The sequence below is a fragment of the Plectropomus leopardus genome, chromosome 1 (genome assembly GCF_026936395.1).
Source record: "Plectropomus leopardus strain MGB_pleo_1.0 chromosome 1, ASM2693639v1, whole genome shotgun sequence".
Classification (NCBI taxonomy): domain Eukaryota; kingdom Metazoa; phylum Chordata; class Actinopteri; order Perciformes; family Serranidae; genus Plectropomus; species Plectropomus leopardus.
The window spans coordinates 34,663,239-34,683,392 of record NC_142176.1 but is presented as its reverse complement, the minus strand read 5'-3'; the positions used below and the strand labels follow the sequence as shown (position 1 = coordinate 34,683,392).

The window sequence follows — 20,154 nt, the reverse complement described above, 5'->3', positions numbered from 1 at the left end:
CGCGATTGGATTATTTTGTAGAGATGTGCAGTCTTCCAGGAATTTATCCTACCTGATTGGTTTACTCATTCCAAAGAAATGTCTTGAAACTAAGCAGCAGTTGAGTTTGGCAGCAATGTGTGTTGTTGAGCCGCATCCTTCCTCTGTATGAAATGACAGATCAGACGAGGAGTATATGACAGCATCAGAAAGTCAAATATATTTCTCTCATACTTGGTTTCCAAATTAGTGCTCTAATTGCTTATGCAAGGACAGTAGGGGTATTGACTACAGGATTCGCATCCTAAAAATACCAAATTAAATGTGGCATAATTACAGGAAAAACTATCACTTTACAATAAAATCACAGGCTTTTCTGGGTGGAGCGCAGTGGGCGTGGTGAAATGATGACCAGGAAGTTTTGCTGCTTGTTATGCTGCGTTTAAAGTCATTGGAAATATGGGAAAGTAAATGAATGACATACTTTGTAGCATACAAATCTACATTCACAACAACGCAGTAATAAATATCGTGATAAATGATAATTTAACAATAATTTGAGGTTGGTGTTTAATTTTGTTGGAAGGTTTACACTGAAATATCACTTTGCCAAGTATTTAGATCACATCTAAGAGGTATGTGAAAGGCTCAGAGAAGCGTTATAAGCAATTAGCGTCAGCTGAATACGTCTTCTATGTTCGTGGCTTTTGTTAGATGATAAAACAATTAGAGGAAAAACGAGGGCCCAACCTCGCATTGCCTCTGACCAGAGGAGTGTCGCTGACTAACGCCTTTTCCCTACATGACTTGAACGCAGCCTCGGTTCGCTCTGCTGCAACAATGGCCACTATCTGTCAGATATGGAGACCGGACAGAGGACGGTGCTTCAAAACCTACGGAATTGTTTTCGTTTTGTTCATGGACCTGGTTTTACAGTGTGTTAACGGTATGTTAACGGGGGCAGTTATAAGTTCAAACCAGCTTGACACGCGTTTTGTCGTTATTGTACTAACGTTAGCTTCCTTCCACTGAGATAGCAATTGGCTAGCTAGCGAGCTAACGCTAGTACACCTGGCTAGTTAGCAATAAAAGCATGGGATGCAGTGAGTAGCGCTGATTTAACAGTTGTTTGTCAATTACAACAGAGGTTTATCATTAATTACATAGTGTTTAAATTACAATGTGTATGAACTGAGGTAACAGTTGACCGCATTTGCTAATTTGTTAAGTTTTAGCTAGTCGGCGTTTCAGTGAGTTGGTTAGCTTACATGTTTTATTAAATTAAAAACTTGCACTTTCAATCACTAACACATGTCCTAGACTTATAAATAATATCTAACCTTATGATACTGGATACTGTCTGTCTCGTAACACGCTAAACCAAGTGGGTATACATTCAGTTTAGTCAGCACATTATGTTTGTAACGTTAAGTACTATGACCATGGTCATAGCAGATCAGTGTCTTGGACCGTGTTAGACTCAGTATGACTTCTTCATTTTCTGGTTGTTTGTTAGGGTACCTGAGCTCTCCTCATGTTGGCCAGGAGCCTCCCTACACCAGAGATGCTCAGCATGGACCTGTCATCACCAGCCCAGTGGTCCCTGCTGCAGCCTCAGGTACACACATCAGTTAATAATAAACATTAATCATACTGACTGTAACCTGGAGCTAGGGTTTCTTTTACAATGAACACTTAAAGGGACCCACTCTTGCATTGTATTTAGCACATATGAAATACAGTGCTGTCAAGAGTAGCAAGTAATCTCAGTCTCTCATTAACAACATGTTGCTATTTCATGAGATTTGATGATTTGAAGTCATATGTACAGTCCCTCAGAACATTTCCTACATCTGTATTCTGGTGGTGTTACCTCTGTAATGTAAGGCAGTAGTTATCTTCCTTAAATTTGATTGATTTATGTTGTAATATATAAACAAAACCAGAAAAACAACAGTTAATCTATATGGGATTGATCAGTTTTCAAATATATTTTCTGTCATCATAGTTTGAGTTTTCAACTTAAAAAAATACTTAAAATACATTTTCTTTTTTAGATATAAGATATTTTTGAGGCTTTTTGGCTTTACATGGATAGGAGGGAGTCAGTGTGAAAGTGGGAGAGCAGCGAACCTGCGGTGAAGACACGGCCTCTGTACATGGGACGCCCGCTCTACCAACTGAGCTACTGGGCACCCCACATTTTCTTTCTTAACATATATCAAATCAAAGAGAAATAGGGTTAGGGCTAGGGTTGGAATAGCAATTGACTTTTCAACAGAGTAACAATTTTAATGGAGCAATAAGGAGTAAATGAAAATGCTTAAGGACTCCTTGTTGTTCTTTCTGTTGAGAGCAGAGTGTTAGTCATTTACCTTCCAACGCCTTATTTTCCCAACTTGGTAAAGGATTCAGAGCAATGTAGCCACAAGTGTATTACCTCACACACTAAGGATCCCAGACACAAAGTCTTAAGATTAACTTATACTAAAGCTTTGTTACCTTACATTGATTATTCTTACTAAAAATGGAAAAACTCCTAATGTTTTCTGCTTTGCAGTGTCTCCTGCAGATGAAGAGAGCTACGCTTCCAAGTGTCCCAGTGGGGGTTTGTGTAGTCGCCTGCCAGCTGATTGCATGCAATGCAATTACCAACACAACTGCACCTACAGGAAACCAGCAACCTTCACTTGTAAACCCAGAAATGGAGTGCACTGCATAGTGAGTGGCAGTTAATCTTGTGATCAGTCTATTCTAAAGAGATAAAGAGGCTGAGTAAGGGTGAAAGATTTATACTCATAAGTCTATATCTTGTTTAGCTCATTGATAAATTGGGAAGTGAAACTTTGCTTGTGAAGTCATGTTGTGCGTTGTTGATGCTGTGAAACTGGAAGTGATCTAAACATTGCTTAACAAAAGTCCCCAAGATAAAAAGTGTGAGGTGAGAGTATTGGTGATTTTAAGAAACAGCTGTTGTGCTCTAAAGTGGGAATGTCTCTGTTCTGATGTTTATTTGTTCATAGGGAGAGTCTGGACAGCAGCAAACCAACTTCTCCCTCTCCATCATCTGTCAGTTCTGCTGGCAGTTGGACCCGTCCGATTATCGCTGCTCAAACTCCACCAACTGTATGACAGTGTCCTGCCCCCGCAAACGCTACAACGCCACCTGTGACGTGTTAGACCATGTGCATTGTTTAGGTATGATAGAAGCACTGCTGTAAAACCTGCTGCGTTTCTTTGTCTTTAGTAGGATAACTGTATCTCAGAAAGTGTGCGTTTTACAGATTTTCTAAGCCAGTTTAACGGTAAAAATGACCCTTTTGTGTAGAACAAAAATGTGAATTGTTAGCCATTCATGGATGCCCGTAAGTTTCCAATGCAGGGTTTCGCTGTCTGTTAGCTGATGATTAATGTGATCTAAAAATTACACCGTTGAGTAATTATGGCCATGCTGTTTTCAGTCCTATTGCTAATTGTCGTCTTAAGGTCTATCATAGAAATTGTCACCAGCTGTAATTTATTTGCTAAATGAGGCTCTCAGCAGCATAATGACTTGTCTTAAAGGACTACTTCACCCCCAAATGACCATTTGTATGTCAGTTACTGTGTTATGTTAAATTTGTGAAGAAAAAAATAGTTTCTCTCATGTGCCTCCCTTGAACACAGAATTCAAAAGCCAGAAAAAAATCCTTGATGAAATGAAGTCATAGGGAGTATGTGTTTGTCAACAGTAATCATATTATATCATAATCCATTTAAACAGCTGGACACTCAGTAGTTCCCAAACAGACAAACCTTTTGACGGGGAACTGAACTAAAAGTGAAAGTTTTCTATGTTCTCTTGAAAGCCAAACTCCATTGACAAAAACATCAATTTTACCTCGGTTAACACAGGGGCTACAGGTCTACCACTGTCTTGATCAGTAGTTTGTTTGTGTTAGTGTGTAATTTTTGTTAATCTGAACTAACCCTTTAGAACACCTGTCACACAATTTACAACTAATAACACAAACTAAGGCAGCGGTAAACTAACAGTTCCCCTTGTTCAGAGATGTAAAATTACTGCTTTTGTCTATGGGGGATTTCTAAAAAAAATATTCTATATTTTTTTTGGAACATCAGGACTGCAGTCTGTGTCTAAGTGTTTTTTTCGTCTGCAGGTAAAAGGCGTTTTCAGAAACGTTTATTCTGTAACTGGACTGGTGGATACAAATGGTCAACGGCATTAGCACTCAGGTAAACTTGCAAAAGAATTATGACAAGCTTAGATGCCAGAAAAATCTCCCAAATTAATACGAGTCAGGATGTGTGCTCTGATGGCATTCTTTGCTTTGTTCTGTGTTTTCTTTCTGTAGCATTACACTTGGTGGTTTTGGAGCTGATCGCTTTTATCTGGGCCAGTGGAGAGAGGGCCTGGGCAAACTGTTTAGCTTTGGAGGCCTGGGCATTTGGACTTTGATAGATGTCCTTCTGATAGGTGTCGGTTATGTGGGACCAGCTGATGGTTCTCTCTACATCTGAAGCAAAGCTCTGGAGACATAGCTGGATGGTTTGTGCTCTCTTTCCCTTCACACCGCTTCCCTCTCAAAGATTTAAGATCTGAGATACTGTGTTCTTGGCACGTTTGCTTTCCCGGGCTCGCTGCGCAACACGTCCTCATCCCATCTGCTAACAGGCAGGAAGTGTTTTCCTCATTACGCCAACGGTGTCTCTACCCACACAAACCCATCAGATCAATCCCAGTCATTCTGCCTCCATCTCCTGTTGAGATTCTGCACATGAAAGTGTGCACGGGGATAAGGAGCCAGTCATTATGCCTTTCTGGTTGCTCTGACAAAAATGATGTTTAGGCTCCGTCATGCTGATGTATAGATAGGTCTTTTTTTCCTGTGGAGCAGTGCTTTCACAGACATCCTGCCACCTTGGAGGCATGTGTGGCTCCCCCCTTGTTGAAAGGTAAATGCATTAATGGGGGGTCAAATGGTATCCATGGCTACAAAGCTCTTCATGGTGACACCCGACACAAAAGACAAGCTGAGAGGTAATATTTATGTCCTGAGAGAAAGCATGAATATTCAGAAGGGAATTTGTTCAGGTGTTTTTATTGACAGTTGGTACTGTGGATGAGTTAACGTTTATTTTACATGTCCTTTGTTTTTCTCCACATAGTCAAGCCACAACTGTAAAAACATTGCCTTAAGGGATAGACAAACGATAGCACGGCTTTTCATAAGATCAATTCAAATGTTTTAAATTGAGGGTTCATTGATAAAGTTCATATGTTGTAAAATAAATATGATAGAGCAACTGTATCTTCAAACAGAAACTGGAACAGATAGAGAACCAGAAAGAAGTGCAGAGGCAAGAACTTCTGTCATTTTCTGTGATCACTTACTGCAACATGCCATCTGACTTTTGGGAAACTCAGAGATAATCTCTCAGTGTGTGTTTGTACATGATTAATATTGAAACACTTCAAGTGTGTTGCACTAGCAAACTGCAGTTACTTGTGGTTTCTCGAGTTTGAGATTTGGGAGATATCCTGTGTGTTCATCTGGTGTTTTTCCTCACTGGTTATCAGTCTTCACATGGTGAAAAGCGTACTAACACTGTAAGATCTCTGCTTGATACTGTGCGGCACAAACGGTCTCACCTCTCACCCCATGTAAATATGTTTTACTGTTTTCAGTGTCAGGTTGTTTTAATCTGTTGCAAACACTGTAAATGACATTTTTTTAAGTTATGTAAATAAACTTGTGAAATATAATGTAAAGTTTTGTGATTGTGCTCACACTACTAACAGGTTGTCAGTGGATATATGAGAACCACAGCTTTTAATGTTTTCAATCACTTAGTTTATGGTAGCATTTCATTGGGCCATGCTGCTCCAGGTTTTACAAAAATAGAAGAGGGTTTTAAAGACATAAGAAAGGGTGAACACGTCTTCAGTTTACAAGACTAAACACATTTGTAACTGCTGTTTCTGTGTTGAAACAACCTCACACTGAAAGCTAAGATATTGAAATTCTACAGTTCGGAAGAGCAGAAATGAAATGACTGATGTTGCTGACTTCCTCGTGTTCATGTGCAACATGCAAACAGCACCGTTTCCCTGGTTGCAAACTCAGCCTGCTCGTTTTTAATTTCTGATACTCGCAATGCCTTAATTAATAAGAGGTCAGCATCATCTCTATAGAGACAGATGCTTTGTTTCAAGGGGCCATGAGTGTAGGACTTCAGCTTGAATGCCCCTGATTGGAATTCAGAGCTCCAATATTACCTCAGGTCATTTTCACAGATGTCTGTGCTTTTTCTCACATTAAACACAGAGAGTGGTGCCAGGAGCCTGTGTTCCCCACATGCGTGTGACAGAGGGAGGGGTCAGGAGTAGGGCAGAGGAAGGTTACCTTCCCAAACTAGCCATGTTTAACGGAAGAACCCCAGGTGAAAGCATTTTTTAATGCTTTTTTTTTTTTTTTAAAAATGTTTTGCTACCTTAATGTCTTATTTCAGAAGTATTATTTCAGTAAAGATTTCTGAGAAGTTATGCAAAGAGCACATATCATGTAGACAATGCCCTATTTGCATATTCAAATGTAAAATTTAAATATTTTCAGTCTCAAAAAAAATTCAGTCTTAATGTAAGAACTCATTTGGGGAAATTTCATGGTGATATCTATCATGTACATTCTTACTTTAGTGTTTTATTTTTGTAATGCTGGGGACCAAGGACCCAAAAATAGCTGAGGGGGTGATCTGTGTTTCTTTGATTTTCTTCGGCTGGTGGTGTGAACAGGATGGCTGGCCGAGATCACAAAAAAGATCTAAACAAAAAAAATGGAAAGGATCTGAAACAGAGCTGGACTTGTGTCGCAACAAACCGTGTTTGGCAGGTGTGTGTATTGATCCATGAGTGTCAAATGTAGAACAGAATGGTAGAATGAAGGAGTGCAGAAAAGAGGTGGAGAGAGCACAAAGGAGAGACAAAACCAAAACACAACAGGCACACACTAAACACACAAAAGCACCTGGGGAAAAAAAAATCACACGCAGACACACAGGAGTTAGTTAACCATTTTATCCTATTCAGTTTGGGGTGTAAAACCCTAAGGCACAAAAATTGCCAGAAACAGTGTTTAGAAATGAACAGTGACAGAGTTCTACAGTCATTTCAGCATTTCAGCCAGATTTTTACAAGAGCACTATGTCATCCAGAGATTTATGTAGACAGCTGTGCTCATGTTATGTAATGAGGGTAAAAAAAAATGACAGGAGAGAAAATCATTTCCTTTCTAGTAACTTGTTTTTTGTGTCGACCTTTCTGATTGGCTGCTTTGCCGAGACTCTTGTAGGTTTACTCCACCCTAATCCTAGTTCCTCAAACTTGTCTGCACCCACTCACAGCCACCAGAGCTCCATCCCACAGACTGATGCAAGTGTGTGTCATAGACTCTGAGCTGAGGAGGGTTGTGAAATGCTCACCTATATTCTGCAAGAAGACTATTTCTCTCTGTCACCTCTTGGAAACTTGTAATTTAAATATTGACTAAAGACCTCCACAACATACTCCCTATGATTACGGCCTCAGCATGACCTCAGCTTGAATCATACCGAGTGGTTATGTAACTGTCACTGAGTAGAACAAACTGAATGGATGTTTTTGTACATCTACCTGTGTGTATGCATGTAAATATGAGTCAGTTATTATATGCTACGTGCAGTACTGTATATGATTGAAAAAAATTAAATAATATGATGATGGAAGTATACCAGTGTAACGTGAAGCTAGATGCACAATGACATGAAATAAACTTCTACTATAATCAGCTCAAACACAAAGCTGGAAGGTTTCACAATTTAATCTGTCCACATCTTACAAATTATGTCTGGGAAAAATCAAGTCTGGAGAAAATAGCCAAATTGATGCATTAAATAACTTTTTATTCATACATCAATGGCGTCTGCCTAATTACAAATAATGGCCAGAGATTGCTATTATCCGTCTTCATGATATTTCCATTTGCTGTGAGCAAAAAAAACATCCTTATTCTTAAAGGTAATTATATAGAATTTTGTTTTATGAGAATAATAATTTAATTTTTGCAGTACTTATCCAAAACAGTCCTTATTCTCACTGTCAGAATGAACAGTCATCGGGAGATGAGCCAAATATTGTCTGTCAGAGGCAGACAATAGCACAACTTCCTGATTTTGAATTTGCAATCATGCAAAGAGGAGAACAAAAGTTTATTCATCCCTCTATTACACAATCCCACTTAGTCTCATCGCAGCTTTGAATACTGGAGCACGGTTCTGACCCTCTGTATCAAGCACCACCAAACAGATTGTGCGCTGCCATTATGTTCACTCCTACAGGAGATCACATCCCAAACAAAAAAAAGTGGCTAAACAGAAAGCTGCAACCACACGAATTCAAAAGTCTAACAGCTCTGCAAGCATCCAACTGTGAAATGTATTTACCTCCCTCGAACTTTTTATTTTTGTTCGGTAACACAACATTGCATCACAATGAAGCAATTGATTTTTTTTAACACTAACTAATGAAGAGAACCATTTAATGACAACGTGAAAACAGAGCTCTACATTATGTTCTAAATTAGAAGTATGAAACACAAAACAATGGATTGCGTAAGTGCTCGTGTACTTTGCTACAACATGTAAATCATTTTAAAGGCACATTACAGAGGTGTGGGCTCAACATGACTTGGACTCGAGTCAGACTCATGTCACAAATTTGATGACTTTAGACTTGCAGACTCAACTTGGACTTTAACACAGTGACTTGATATTTCCTTGGGACTTGAGCCTTTTGACTTTAAAATATTTGATACCTTCCCCAAAGACCAAAGATTAAAAAATATTTTTTTTAAATAGCATGTCAGGTTGGGATCAGGATTAGGGTTACAGAAACACAACAACTTCCAAATTTGTTTGAGATTTGAAGTAACACAATTAACAATAATCTGCTGCTAATATTAACATAGAAAGTTAATGTTTAGCTATTTTTTTACTGTGTTGTTAAAATGGCATTACATTACTGTAAAGCACATTATGACTTGTTTATGACTTGGGACTTGAGTGCAAAGACCTGAGACATACTTTGGACATTCAAAACAATGACTTGTTGGTCCCACCACTGACAGGTGTTTTTAAGATCAATACACATGTATCTGAAAAGTTCAGTAGTTGATTAGTCATTTTCAGGAGAGTTGCAGGAGAAAAACATAAAGATATGTTTACTAAGCACCAGTTTGAAAAAATAATACCAAAGATCATTTTGTTCATGCACAAAAACTATGTGCTGGTAAAAAAAAACAACAAAAAAACAAAAAACAGGGGAGCTGAAATTTACAAAGACACACCAACTTTGTTTGACATTTGAAGTTGCACAAAGAACACTAAGTCAAGGCTAATTTTTTACATATTTAGTGAGCTAATGCTTAGCTAACATCCTAATAGCTAAGGAAGTTATTAACAAACTTTTAATAAATAAACTTTAATAAAACCTTAAAAAGCATTCATGATTTTTGTCAATTTAATTATAGTATTACTCTGTTGTAAATTGTAGAGGAGCACACTGGCATGTTGAGGGCTCAAAAATCCAAGTTAAGGACTTAAAATAAAATTTTTGAGACTTACTTGGGACTTTTAAAACAATGACTTGGTCTTACCTCTGGCTCATTATGAGTTGAGTGGATATCACCTCTGTGTAATAAAGATATGACAATTGACTGTAAGATCAAAACACCTGTGTCTTAAATGTTCAGCAGCTGGTTAGACATTTTCATTGCAGAAAGACTAAGAACAAACAAAACCAGACAGAACAAACAAAACCAAACGCTATTGATAAGTACAAACCTGTGGAAGGACTGGAAAATTTGCAAGACTTAAATATCCCTCAAAGGCTGTCCTAAAGAGCTAAATGTCTGTGTGAGAAGAGTGGACACTAAGAGGTCTATGGACACTGAAAGAGCCACAGGTATGTAAGTTCTGTACCTAGCTGACATATGAGGGAGTATTTGCGAGAAGGCACATCGGAGACAGACACAAAAAGCAAACAGGTTTTCCAAAACTGAGCTTTTTGTCCACCATACTAAAATCCTTAAGTCAAACACTGCACAAAAGCAGTAACACACTGTGCCCAGCACAAAGCCTCGTGGCAGCATCACGCTGTGGTGATGGTCCTCTGCAGCAGGCGCTCAAAGGCTTATAAAAGAAAAGGTTAACATGATTGCAGTAAAATACAGACAAATCAAAAAAGGAGACTCTTCTGCTGTCTGAGGGAGATGACTTATTTTCCAGCAACACAATACCGCAAAAACAAAACCTAGACAGGAATGTACTGTATTCAAAACAACAATAATGCTGTCCAATTCAGGATCCAAAACCTCGATCAAGAATCTGTGGTGACTTGAAAATTGCTGTTCACTCAAGGTCTCAATGCAACGTGACAGAGCTCGGATGAATGGGGATGTTCGATTATGAAGCCATGACAAATCAATTCACTTAGACTCAAAGCTGCAGTTGTGATCAAAAAGGTTCCTCTGCTACATACTGACTGGCGGAGGTGAGTACTTCATCAAGCGGTTATACTGTCTGTTGTTCAACAATCAGCCTCAATATTAGAAGGACAGATAAAGTGAATAACACTGATCACCTTGTTACAGTGCAAAATTCGTAGGTCTTGGCATTCATGTGGATAGCACTTGATGCACTCCACCCATCCAACACTGTTGCAGACCAAGTACACGCGTCATGGCAACAGCAAAGCCAGAAGGGCGATGCAGCATGCCACACCCCAGATCTCAATCTGATCAAGCATCTGTGGGATGTGCAATTCCCCGCTCCACAGTGGGGTCTCTTTGGATCGAACGTGGCTCAGACCTGTCAAGGAATGGACACATGGCACCAAGGTGTTGGTGGTAGATCCCTGGGTTGTGTTGTGGGGTTCCAGCATATCCCGTGGATGCTTGGTCAGATTGGGATCAGGGGAGTTTTGGGGCCAGGTCGATGTCTTGAGCTTTTTGTCATGTTCTGTGGGCCATTCCTTAAAGGTTTTTGCAGTGGGGCATGCCACATTGTCCTGTTGGGTTTGCCGTTGCCATTACCGGGGGTACTTGGTCAACAATGTTTTTTGGATGGGTGGAGCTTATCAGGTGGCAATCACATAAATGCCAGGAAACTCTGCGCCCTGACTTTTTTATTATTACCACACCATGTGTGACAATAATAAAAAACGCTCTATATTGTCCTGTTTTTGACTGCTTTGATATCCATTTTGAGGATTCAGCACCCATTTTTAACAAGTTATATTGTGAGTGAGCGTATTGTTTGATTTTTACTATATGTATGTGTATATATATACACAAACAGAGTGTTCTTGTTGATCTGCATCACAAAAGCCTAATTATATTCACTGCATTTAACATGAAAAGTCAAAGGTAGTGAATGCCTTTTTTTGGCATTGCCAATACAACTATATAGGCAATCTGAATAAATTAATAGTGCAACTGGTCTTCTCCACAGCTTTGTCAGTTTTATGTTCCTCATGGAGGGTTGATATAGCTTATAATCCATCATCCCTCTATCATCCTCCCATCTGTGCAATCCATGTAAAAAACACACCAGTTTGCCAATTCTGCTCTCCAAGTGTGGAATTGCTTCTACAGTTTTGGCTCATACCAACAATATCTCACTTAAATCTCGCTTACATGTTGAAACAAAAAACAAAATTGGATCATGGCTGTTTCAGACCAGAATGACCATTTCAAGATGTGCCACAAACAAAAGAGAAAGTCAGGCCAAATGCAATTTTAGTGATTTATTTGTACAATATAGGAATCGCACTGTACAAATACCCCAGTTCAGATGTAAAGGCAAGAACATAAGAGCATTTTTTTTTCTTCCCATTTTCTGCCAGAACATCCCTCATACCTCACTGTGAGCTTTTAGACTGATGGAAACAAATAGCAAAATAAAAATAAAGCTAAAAAAAATAAATAAAGCAGCTACCTGCTAAACAAATTAACATTTACAGGGCTAGAAGACCCTTCCCAACTAAGTGCCAAAGCGTACTGAAAATACTGAAATTAAAAAAGGCAAAATAAAAACTAATATCATGTCCAGATTTAACTGTCAAACCTTTATGGCAGTGAAGCGATTATGGCCTCAGTTTAAATAGCATGTAAAAAAAAATGCAACTCACAGTAGACAAATACAGAAAAGGCATATGGTGATATCTCTATCAAGTCCATGTGCCTGTACACCGCTTACACATTTACACACCATCCACAGACAATGTTGTGAGCTTTTACACACAAGACAGAGGACACTTTTCAATTAAAAGAAAAAAATGGAATTCCCTCTCCACTCCATGTAGAACAAGTTTAGACAGCAATGGAGATGATGTTGTTCATTTCAAAGCAATATCAATTTACATTCACTCAAATTTCCATTAGTAAATCACTAATGTTACCATGGTAACTCAAAACGTCGTATAAAAATGTAACAAAGACTGAAAACTGATGCACTCAACAAAAATATATCTACACAGTCTCAAATGTGGGGCGGGGAGGGGGGGGCTGAGCGACATGGCAGAACAGCACGAATTTTCCAATATATAATTTCTGGGGGGGAAGTGAGGATGCTCCACATATCAAGTCTGAGTGGCAGCAGTCTTTCCCCTCTCGCTCATAGAGACACAGTGAAAGCCACGGGTTCCATCGGGACCCCTTGGCAGCCTCATTACGCCAGGCGGCAGGCCATCGGCGTTCTGGATCTTTCTACCCAGCATCGGGCTGCCCACTGGACTGCTCTCCTGAGACGCCACCTGCTTGCGCCGCTGAACCCACGGGCTCCCTGATGGGGTGAGGCTACTGTCTGAGGAGTAGTCTGCCCAGCGGCGCCCAGGCTCGGGGCTCAGTCTGCCCTCGCTTGCTAGGGGAGACTTGTGGGAATGCGTGGTTTTGCGCTGAGGACAGGGGCTTGCACGGGGGCTTGACCAGGGACTGTTGCGTGGGGACATACCAGGACTGAGGTGATTGTTCTGGAAGTTGATGCCTGCAGTGGTGGGGCTGAGCTTGTTACAGGACTGGGACTTTCTGGCCAGCCTTGGGGACGTAGGGGTGCTCTCAGTCTCTGAGGAGCTGCAGGCTGAGTCGTCCCCATGGTACTGGAGCTCCCGTACTCTGCTGTTGAGCGAGCGACTCTTGCGCATCCCTCCTTCCTCACGCGGCCGTTCTTTAGGAACCTTCTTCTTGGGCGGCTTGGTGCCAATCAGGACTACCTTCAACCCCAGCGACCCGGCCCCTCCATCCTCGCTCCCCACAGCTTCATTTGCTTTAACAGCAGCCTCCACCTCCTCAAACTCCACAATGGCGCACTCCTCAGTGCCTAACTGAGTGTAGCGGCCGCTCAGCCTCTTAAGGTCAGCCGGCAGGTCCTTACCGAGCTTCAGCACTCGGACGGAGGCGATCGCGCCGTATGTTCCGAACTCCTTCAGCAGTAACTTCATCAGCTGCTCCTGCAGAGTGGCTCCACCTTCGCTGCCTCCGTTATCCTTAGTGAGAGCTGCCAGCTCTGGCCACCTCTGCAAGTCACTTAACAGCAGCATGCGGCTCGGCAATGATTCGCTGGCAAAGACTGGCACTGCGGATTTACGTCGCACCTTTCGCCCCTCGTCATTCAGCTCGAGTAGCTTTGAGTGTCTCAGAGCATAAGCAGTTGTTCTCCAGTCACGAGTCAAGTGTTTCACCTGCAAAAGAGACAGTGTTTGTGTTACATGGGAGAGATGCTAAGTGGTTAAGGGGGGCTATGTCATATCCACTAGGCCACATATTGATCCCTACAGTTATTAAGCTCCAGCTACAGAAAACTGGCTAAATAACATAGCATCAATCAGTCATGTATACTGCCTTCCTTTCAGTCATACTTCCTGGATCAATATCTGCACCAAACATGCTGGCTTCACTGGGTAACTCAATTTATCGCTGTATAATTTGCACAGCTTTAAAATGCATCGCCTCAGTGTCATCAAACCTATGTGTGAATCCATGTTTATATTCAAAAAGAGCATGTGGGTGGGGACTCACCACTTGTGGCATAAACAGATTTTTTTTTAAACCAACAACCCAATAAATCTGCATGCACAGGCCTAAAGTAACACCAGCTGTTGGAAATCAATGTGAGAATTAAATTGCTCCACCAACAGCTCATCATGTTGACACTAGAAAACAGCCAGTCACTGCTATTCAATTCTCACAAGCCTGGACGTCACTGGGAATTGAAAACAGCAAAAGCTTTAGCCAGGTTCACATTTCAAAGAGAGGTAAATATCCACAGAGACATTTTAGTATTTTACAGATTTTAGTCCGTATGCCCCCAGTTTAAAGAAATAAGAGTCTGACACTGAAGTTGAGCAATATACTGTTGTGGATAGGGTCAGCAGCTAAATGTATTTTAGCCACCTTTAAATAGTCCTACCTTAAAAACAAACTAACAAAACAAACAAACAAACAAAAAAATCAATATTAGTTTAAGTGTAAGCTATATTAAGAATTTTTTCACAGCTTTAACTAAATGTCAGGCAGTGATTTCCAAAGGGAAAATGAAGCTGTTACATTGTTCTCTTCAAAGCCAGACACCATTGAGAAAACAGGAATATAACATTCCTGAACACAGGAGCTGCTGGTCTACCACTGCATTAATCAGTTATTTTGTTTGTGTTATTGTGTGACTTTGGCATTTAGAGGTGTTGGTTCAGATTTACCAAAGTCACACAATAACACAAACAAACCAACTAATAGAAGCAGCGGTAGCCCAGCAGCTTTCATATTTAGCGACTAAAATGATTATTTTTGTCAATGCAGTCTGGTGTCTTTGACGAGAGCATAGAAGAAAATCTGCGCTGTTGAAACAGCTGTCTGACTGAAAGGTGAAGATCTGAAAAAATACTCTTATTGTGGCATGATATTTTATTTTAGGTGGCTAAAAATGTTTTTTTCTGACCCCCACCGACTGCAGTACACTGCTTACCTTACCTGTCAGACTCCTGCCTGTTTCTTCAAAATGGAGGTGTGCCAGTTGACTTCCATTGCATGTGATATACTGTCTAATGATAAGTACCTCATACAGCCCCACTTCAAAAAATCTAAACTATCCTTTTAATTGTTTTCTCAGCTTTGATTTAACTTAAAATTACACTCAGTTGAAAATCAGCTCAGGTATATAAATGCCCAACATTACTAGCACATAATGGGCCATCTTTGGGTGACTACTACATGTTGAGCATTAGGCGTAGGCCTACACAGTAGTATAATTTGACCCATAATAGCAAAGGCTCTCTGTGTAATTCCCAGCCTTATCAGGACAGGGGATTACAATTACTTCCTATTGTGCTTCCAGAATACACCCAGGTCCTTTGCAGCCATGGTTACCTTTTTGAACGAAGTGAGCAACTTGACGCTGACGAACCCCAGTTTGTTGCGTCTGACATGTTTTAACAGGAAGGCATCGTGCTCCAGGTTCTCATCGGATAGATAGTACTCGATCTGAGCAACCAACTTCTGGATGAGCTCTGAATCTGGGGGCTGCCAGCTCTCCTCTTCCAACTCCCCTCCACTGGTCCCAGCACCACTGTGTGTGGGAAGAGAACATGGATCATGGTCAGTGGAGACTGAAAACAGCAGAATGCTTCATGCCCTTCCTACAACTGTTACACATCTCACTTTCATTTATACAATAAGCAAGAGGCTTACAAGTTGTTGGCAGGAATGCACACTCATCCTGCCATTCCCCTATGCATGTTTCCTCACAGCAGTCATCAGGCTGCATCTTCAGCCCTAGTCACCCTGCCTCAGTGCCAGACCTCGACACCACCGCCCCATCAATCCTAAACCTGCCAAGACCTCTCCATCTGAAGGGCGCAGAGTCACAGGCTCTCCCTCCCACACAGAACATGGTGGCTCATCCGATCAGCTTCACACGATTTCCAAAAAAAATGGTACCAACATTGCATAGCTGAGGCTTTTAGGGCACAATTTGATCTCAGTCAGACACATGGCTGAAGCTGTGAAGCAGCAGCACAGTCAGGTAGCCCTGCAGATTAGAGTGAAGGTCTGAATGAAATTTTGTGGATGACTCATCACCTCCTCCAGCCTCCTCCCCTCCTTTTCCCTCCCGCGCACACACCCTCTCAGTCAACAGCTTTCCAGTTGGCTGCCCGCACAGCTGGCACGAGCCCACCGCTTCCCCAGGACATGAGATAAACCACGAGCTGAGCTTTTAGAGTAGAAAATACCATCACTGTCAGCGAGGTCATTTGAATATGTAAATGAAAGAAAATTAGTTTTTAGATAGGCTGTGATGAAGTTCACTCTCAGGTCACTGGGACACTGAGTGGTGAACTGAAAGTCTCTGGAGGAATTAACAGCCACATGTACAGACAGCTGGCATCTGCACTTTCCCTATCAGTTCCAAACATGCTTCCTATATGTTAAATATACATCCTGTGTGAAAAACGTGCCACAAAACACCTGCCTCTGCAGGTGTGACAGAAGTGAGGTTTCAAGGTGTGACCTGCAGTCAAACTGAAAGGCTTGGTATGGACAGGGAGATTTATTTCCCCCCATTGGCCTTTCCATCACTGACTCACTCTTTGCACACGCAGTCCGAGTAGGGAACTTATAGGCCAGAGGATAAAAATAGCAAGCCATGACGCAGGGGAATAAGATTAAAGTGAAGGTTGACATCCTTTATCTCTCAGGTGTCTGGTGCTGCCTACAGGTGGTTAAACACTTTTCCCACCCGGGCAACAATAATATCCATAAACTATGTCTGTGAGGATTTACACTCCCAGTTATGAGCGTCTATTGTCCTCCTGGCACACTGTGATGCCCTCTTTTGTTGTCACTGTGAATACACCTGTCGGTTCTATTTGCACAGCATCTTTATACACAACTGGCATTCTTTCAGTGAGACAAATTGAGCCAGCTGTACCCACGCTGCTCATGTGCTGGCAGCACTGAAGTTACACGGGCCAATACAGTATTTTAAAAAAACATACGCAGAAGTAGATTGGTGAGGTTCCAATAACCTTGAGGAAAACGTGTCATTCACCCTTCAACCTTTCTGACCCCAGTCTGCCAACTAGTAATAGACTTTGCTAACATTTACTGAAAAAAAGAGAATTAACAAATGTTAAAAGTAAGTCTATCAAAGTCAGTCAAACAGTTTTTGCTTAACAAATCCCCAAAAGGCTCATATTTATAGTTTAACAACCTTGTTTTTAGCATACCACAATCATCCATATTACTCGAACACAATTAAAAGTAACAAATAAGTCAAACCTTGATTTGTCATGTCTTCCGATTTCGTCCTCGCTACAGCTGCCTCCGAGGAAGTCAATATTATTGGATGACACTTCCTCCGGCTCCTCGTCCTCCTCCGCCGCTTGAATGGCCACTGTTATCGTCACCGTCCCCATCTCCTGCGTGTGTTGTTCCACGGTGATTACCTCATCGATGCCGTGCTCCGCTGACGCTTCCAAGACGCACTCCGGCGGGCTCGGGTTTGGGCTCCCCTCGGACCCGCTCATGTTCCTGGAACAAGTCAAGGTGCTTCCACCCGCTCCCTTCCCGTCCCCGGTGCTCGTAGCAGCAGCAGCAGTAGCAGCAGCGCCTCCCTGGAAGCTTTTAATCTGACTCGACTCGAAGGCACAGACAGGATACGGGGTGCGTAAAGCTGCTCGACGCTTCTTATTCGGGCACCAGTGATGGCGGAGAAGGACCCAAGGGGCTCCGAAGACGCGCTCCACGGCTCGCCAGAGAGCCCCGATCCAGATCCGACCCGACGGAGGGCCCTGAAGAGCAGCGGGGCTTGTAGCAGCCGGCGAGACGCAGCCTGGACCTGCTGGTGAGACCGACGGGCTGGAGCCTCCTTGGGCTTCTACTGCTGCTGCTGCTGCTAGTGCTGCTACTTCCTCATATGTAAGAGGCTTTCTGCTTTTGAAACGAGCTCTGGGATTGGGCCGCGGCAGCGTCTCCTCGCACTCACTCCCAGCCCACAAGCAAAAACTGACACAAAGCCAAGAGGGAGGCAAGAGGAAGGAGAGGCAGCGCATGAAGGCGTTCACTAAGGCGTGCATATTCCTCTTTCTCTTTATTTCATACACAGATTTTGATACACAGACTGTTGCCTTTTTTCTGTGAGGACGAGAGCGAACCGTTTACATGGCGCTAAGTAGGGGAGCAAATTCACGTGTTCCTCTTTAATTGGGAAATAGCCGTGTCAAGGACGACCCTTTCAGTAACGCCGCTAATTGGATAATAGGCTCTCAGCGTCTAGTTGCACGCATGGGGCAAGTGGCCTATGAGCCTAAAGGAAAGAGGAAACAGACATGAGTAGCAGATGTCAAATCAGAGATTGCAAACCATTTGGTATCAGAGCTCCAGATTAGTTATATTATTTGATATACAAATCTTGCCAGAATTAAAAACTAAAAGAAAAAAAAATAAAGTAATGAATCTAATTCCCCTAGGGAAGCCCCTCTCCCACAAGACAAAGTAAATAAAATTGCATTTATTCTACGTTTTATAATTGACCTTTTCTCGCCCCAAGAGAATTTGATTTGCAACATTGAGCATGAGAGTAGTAAGAGCACAATAAACAGACATATTTTCTGTCAAACTAATCGTCCCACATCATGGTCCAAATGCTGAATCCAAGGCCTTCTCCACACTTAATTTTTGCTGAAAATCCCATATTTATGAATATTTACCATAAACAATTATTAAAATCATGCATTAAAAACTCACTAAGGGAATGTTCATTATTTATGAGAGGGGAGGGGTGGTGCAAAAAGGGGGAGGCATATTTTAAGGACTTGGAAATGGTTGGTTTTTGTATTTATTTTGCTGCAGATTTTTAGAGAAGACATGCCTTCCAAACCAGAGGGCTTGGAAGGCATTTCAAAAAATCGCCAAATCATCATTTCTCATGGCCAGGAACTGTAAGAACAGAAAGTATTGTTGGATTTTCACATTTCTGTTGTTCCTTGAACACGTTATTTTGGAAGAATACATTTATCAGAAAAAAAAACCTTGCCAAATTTAAGCTTAAAATAGTGATATCTCATCAAAATCACTGTTTCTATTTCTCATTTAAAATTTTGCAAGAAATAAACTGCACAAACAAACCAGCATGCATGACAAGAGTAGAACATTTTTAGGTCATGCATTTTCCACAAGTCACTCAGGGAGGCTCAAGGAAAAAGAAACATAGCTTCAGGGAGGGTAAAAAAACAAAACAAAAAAACCCAAAAAAAAACAGACAAACAAAAGTCATAGCCTGGCAACCCTCCTCATCTGACAGGTAAAGAACAGTCCCTAAGTGTATTTTTTTGAAAAACTCACCCTCAAAATATAGATAATATAGAGGATGTGACCTTAGTGTGCTCAAGGACATCAGCTCTTGGCCTATGGGACCAATTAAACCTCACTAAAATAAAATTTAAAAACAACAAGGATTTATTTATTGAATTGTGTATTCATATATTCATTTATTTATTTATTTATTTATCAAAGGTTTTCATATAGTGAGAGCATTATTATTACACTCATCTGAATATGTCTCTGCAGTCATACCTCAAGTCCATTTTTGTTTTTGGCCTCTATCCTAATAGCCCTGTAAATCAAACACACCAGTGTTGTTGGCTGTTGGCTGCCCTGTGTGAAATATCTTTACTCCTCCCCACTGGCAAGCCAGGCTCACAGCTGGTGGGCAGTCTGACTCATTCTCTGCACCACATGCCATACAATGCTCCAGCTTGTGTACAATGCAACACGGGGGGAGAGGGAGTGAGACAATGGGTGAGAGAGAGAGAGGGAGGAGAAGGGGGCTGAGGGAGAAATTGGCAACAAAAAATCTGAGCCTTTTAGTTTGTTGCAGGGGATTTATGCTCTCAGATAAAGTGAAAGAGTCTGCCAGCAGGTTCACTTCAGCTGTTTCCAATGCAAATAAACATGTTTCATAAATTTTCATGCCTCACCTCCTTATTCTGCCTTGTTTAATAACATTCACACCCAATTTCTGGGAAATTCCCAAACTAACAGAATTAAGATGAAAATTCTTGTGAAACTGTGGGTAAAAAAAAAAAAA

General features: G+C 41.4%; 2 protein-coding genes across 2 annotated transcripts; one reads left to right on the top strand and one right to left on the bottom strand.

Annotated features, from left to right (window-relative positions):
* The first annotated feature begins 747 nt into the window (after positions 1–747).
* Positions 748–5,746, top strand: tm2d3 (TM2 domain containing 3). The gene is made up of 6 exons (XM_042483699.2): positions 748–925; positions 1,496–1,597; positions 2,540–2,700; positions 3,003–3,177; positions 4,140–4,215; positions 4,335–5,746. Exons 1-6 carry the CDS (start codon positions 820–822, stop codon positions 4,498–4,500), a joined length of 786 nt encoding a protein of 261 aa, XP_042339633.1. The 5' UTR covers positions 748–819; the 3' UTR covers positions 4,501–5,746.
* Positions 5,747–11,806: 6,060 nt separating this feature from the next.
* On the bottom strand, positions 11,807–18,358 carry larp6a (La ribonucleoprotein 6, translational regulator a). Its single transcript, XM_042483687.2, has 3 exons — positions 17,346–18,358; positions 15,435–15,633; positions 11,807–13,753 (listed from the first exon to the last, which is right to left on the bottom strand). Exons 1-3 carry the CDS (start codon positions 18,140–18,142, stop codon positions 12,656–12,658), a joined length of 2,094 nt encoding a protein of 697 aa, XP_042339621.1. The 5' UTR covers positions 18,143–18,358; the 3' UTR covers positions 11,807–12,655.
* Between the last annotated feature and the right edge of the window lie 1,796 nt (positions 18,359–20,154).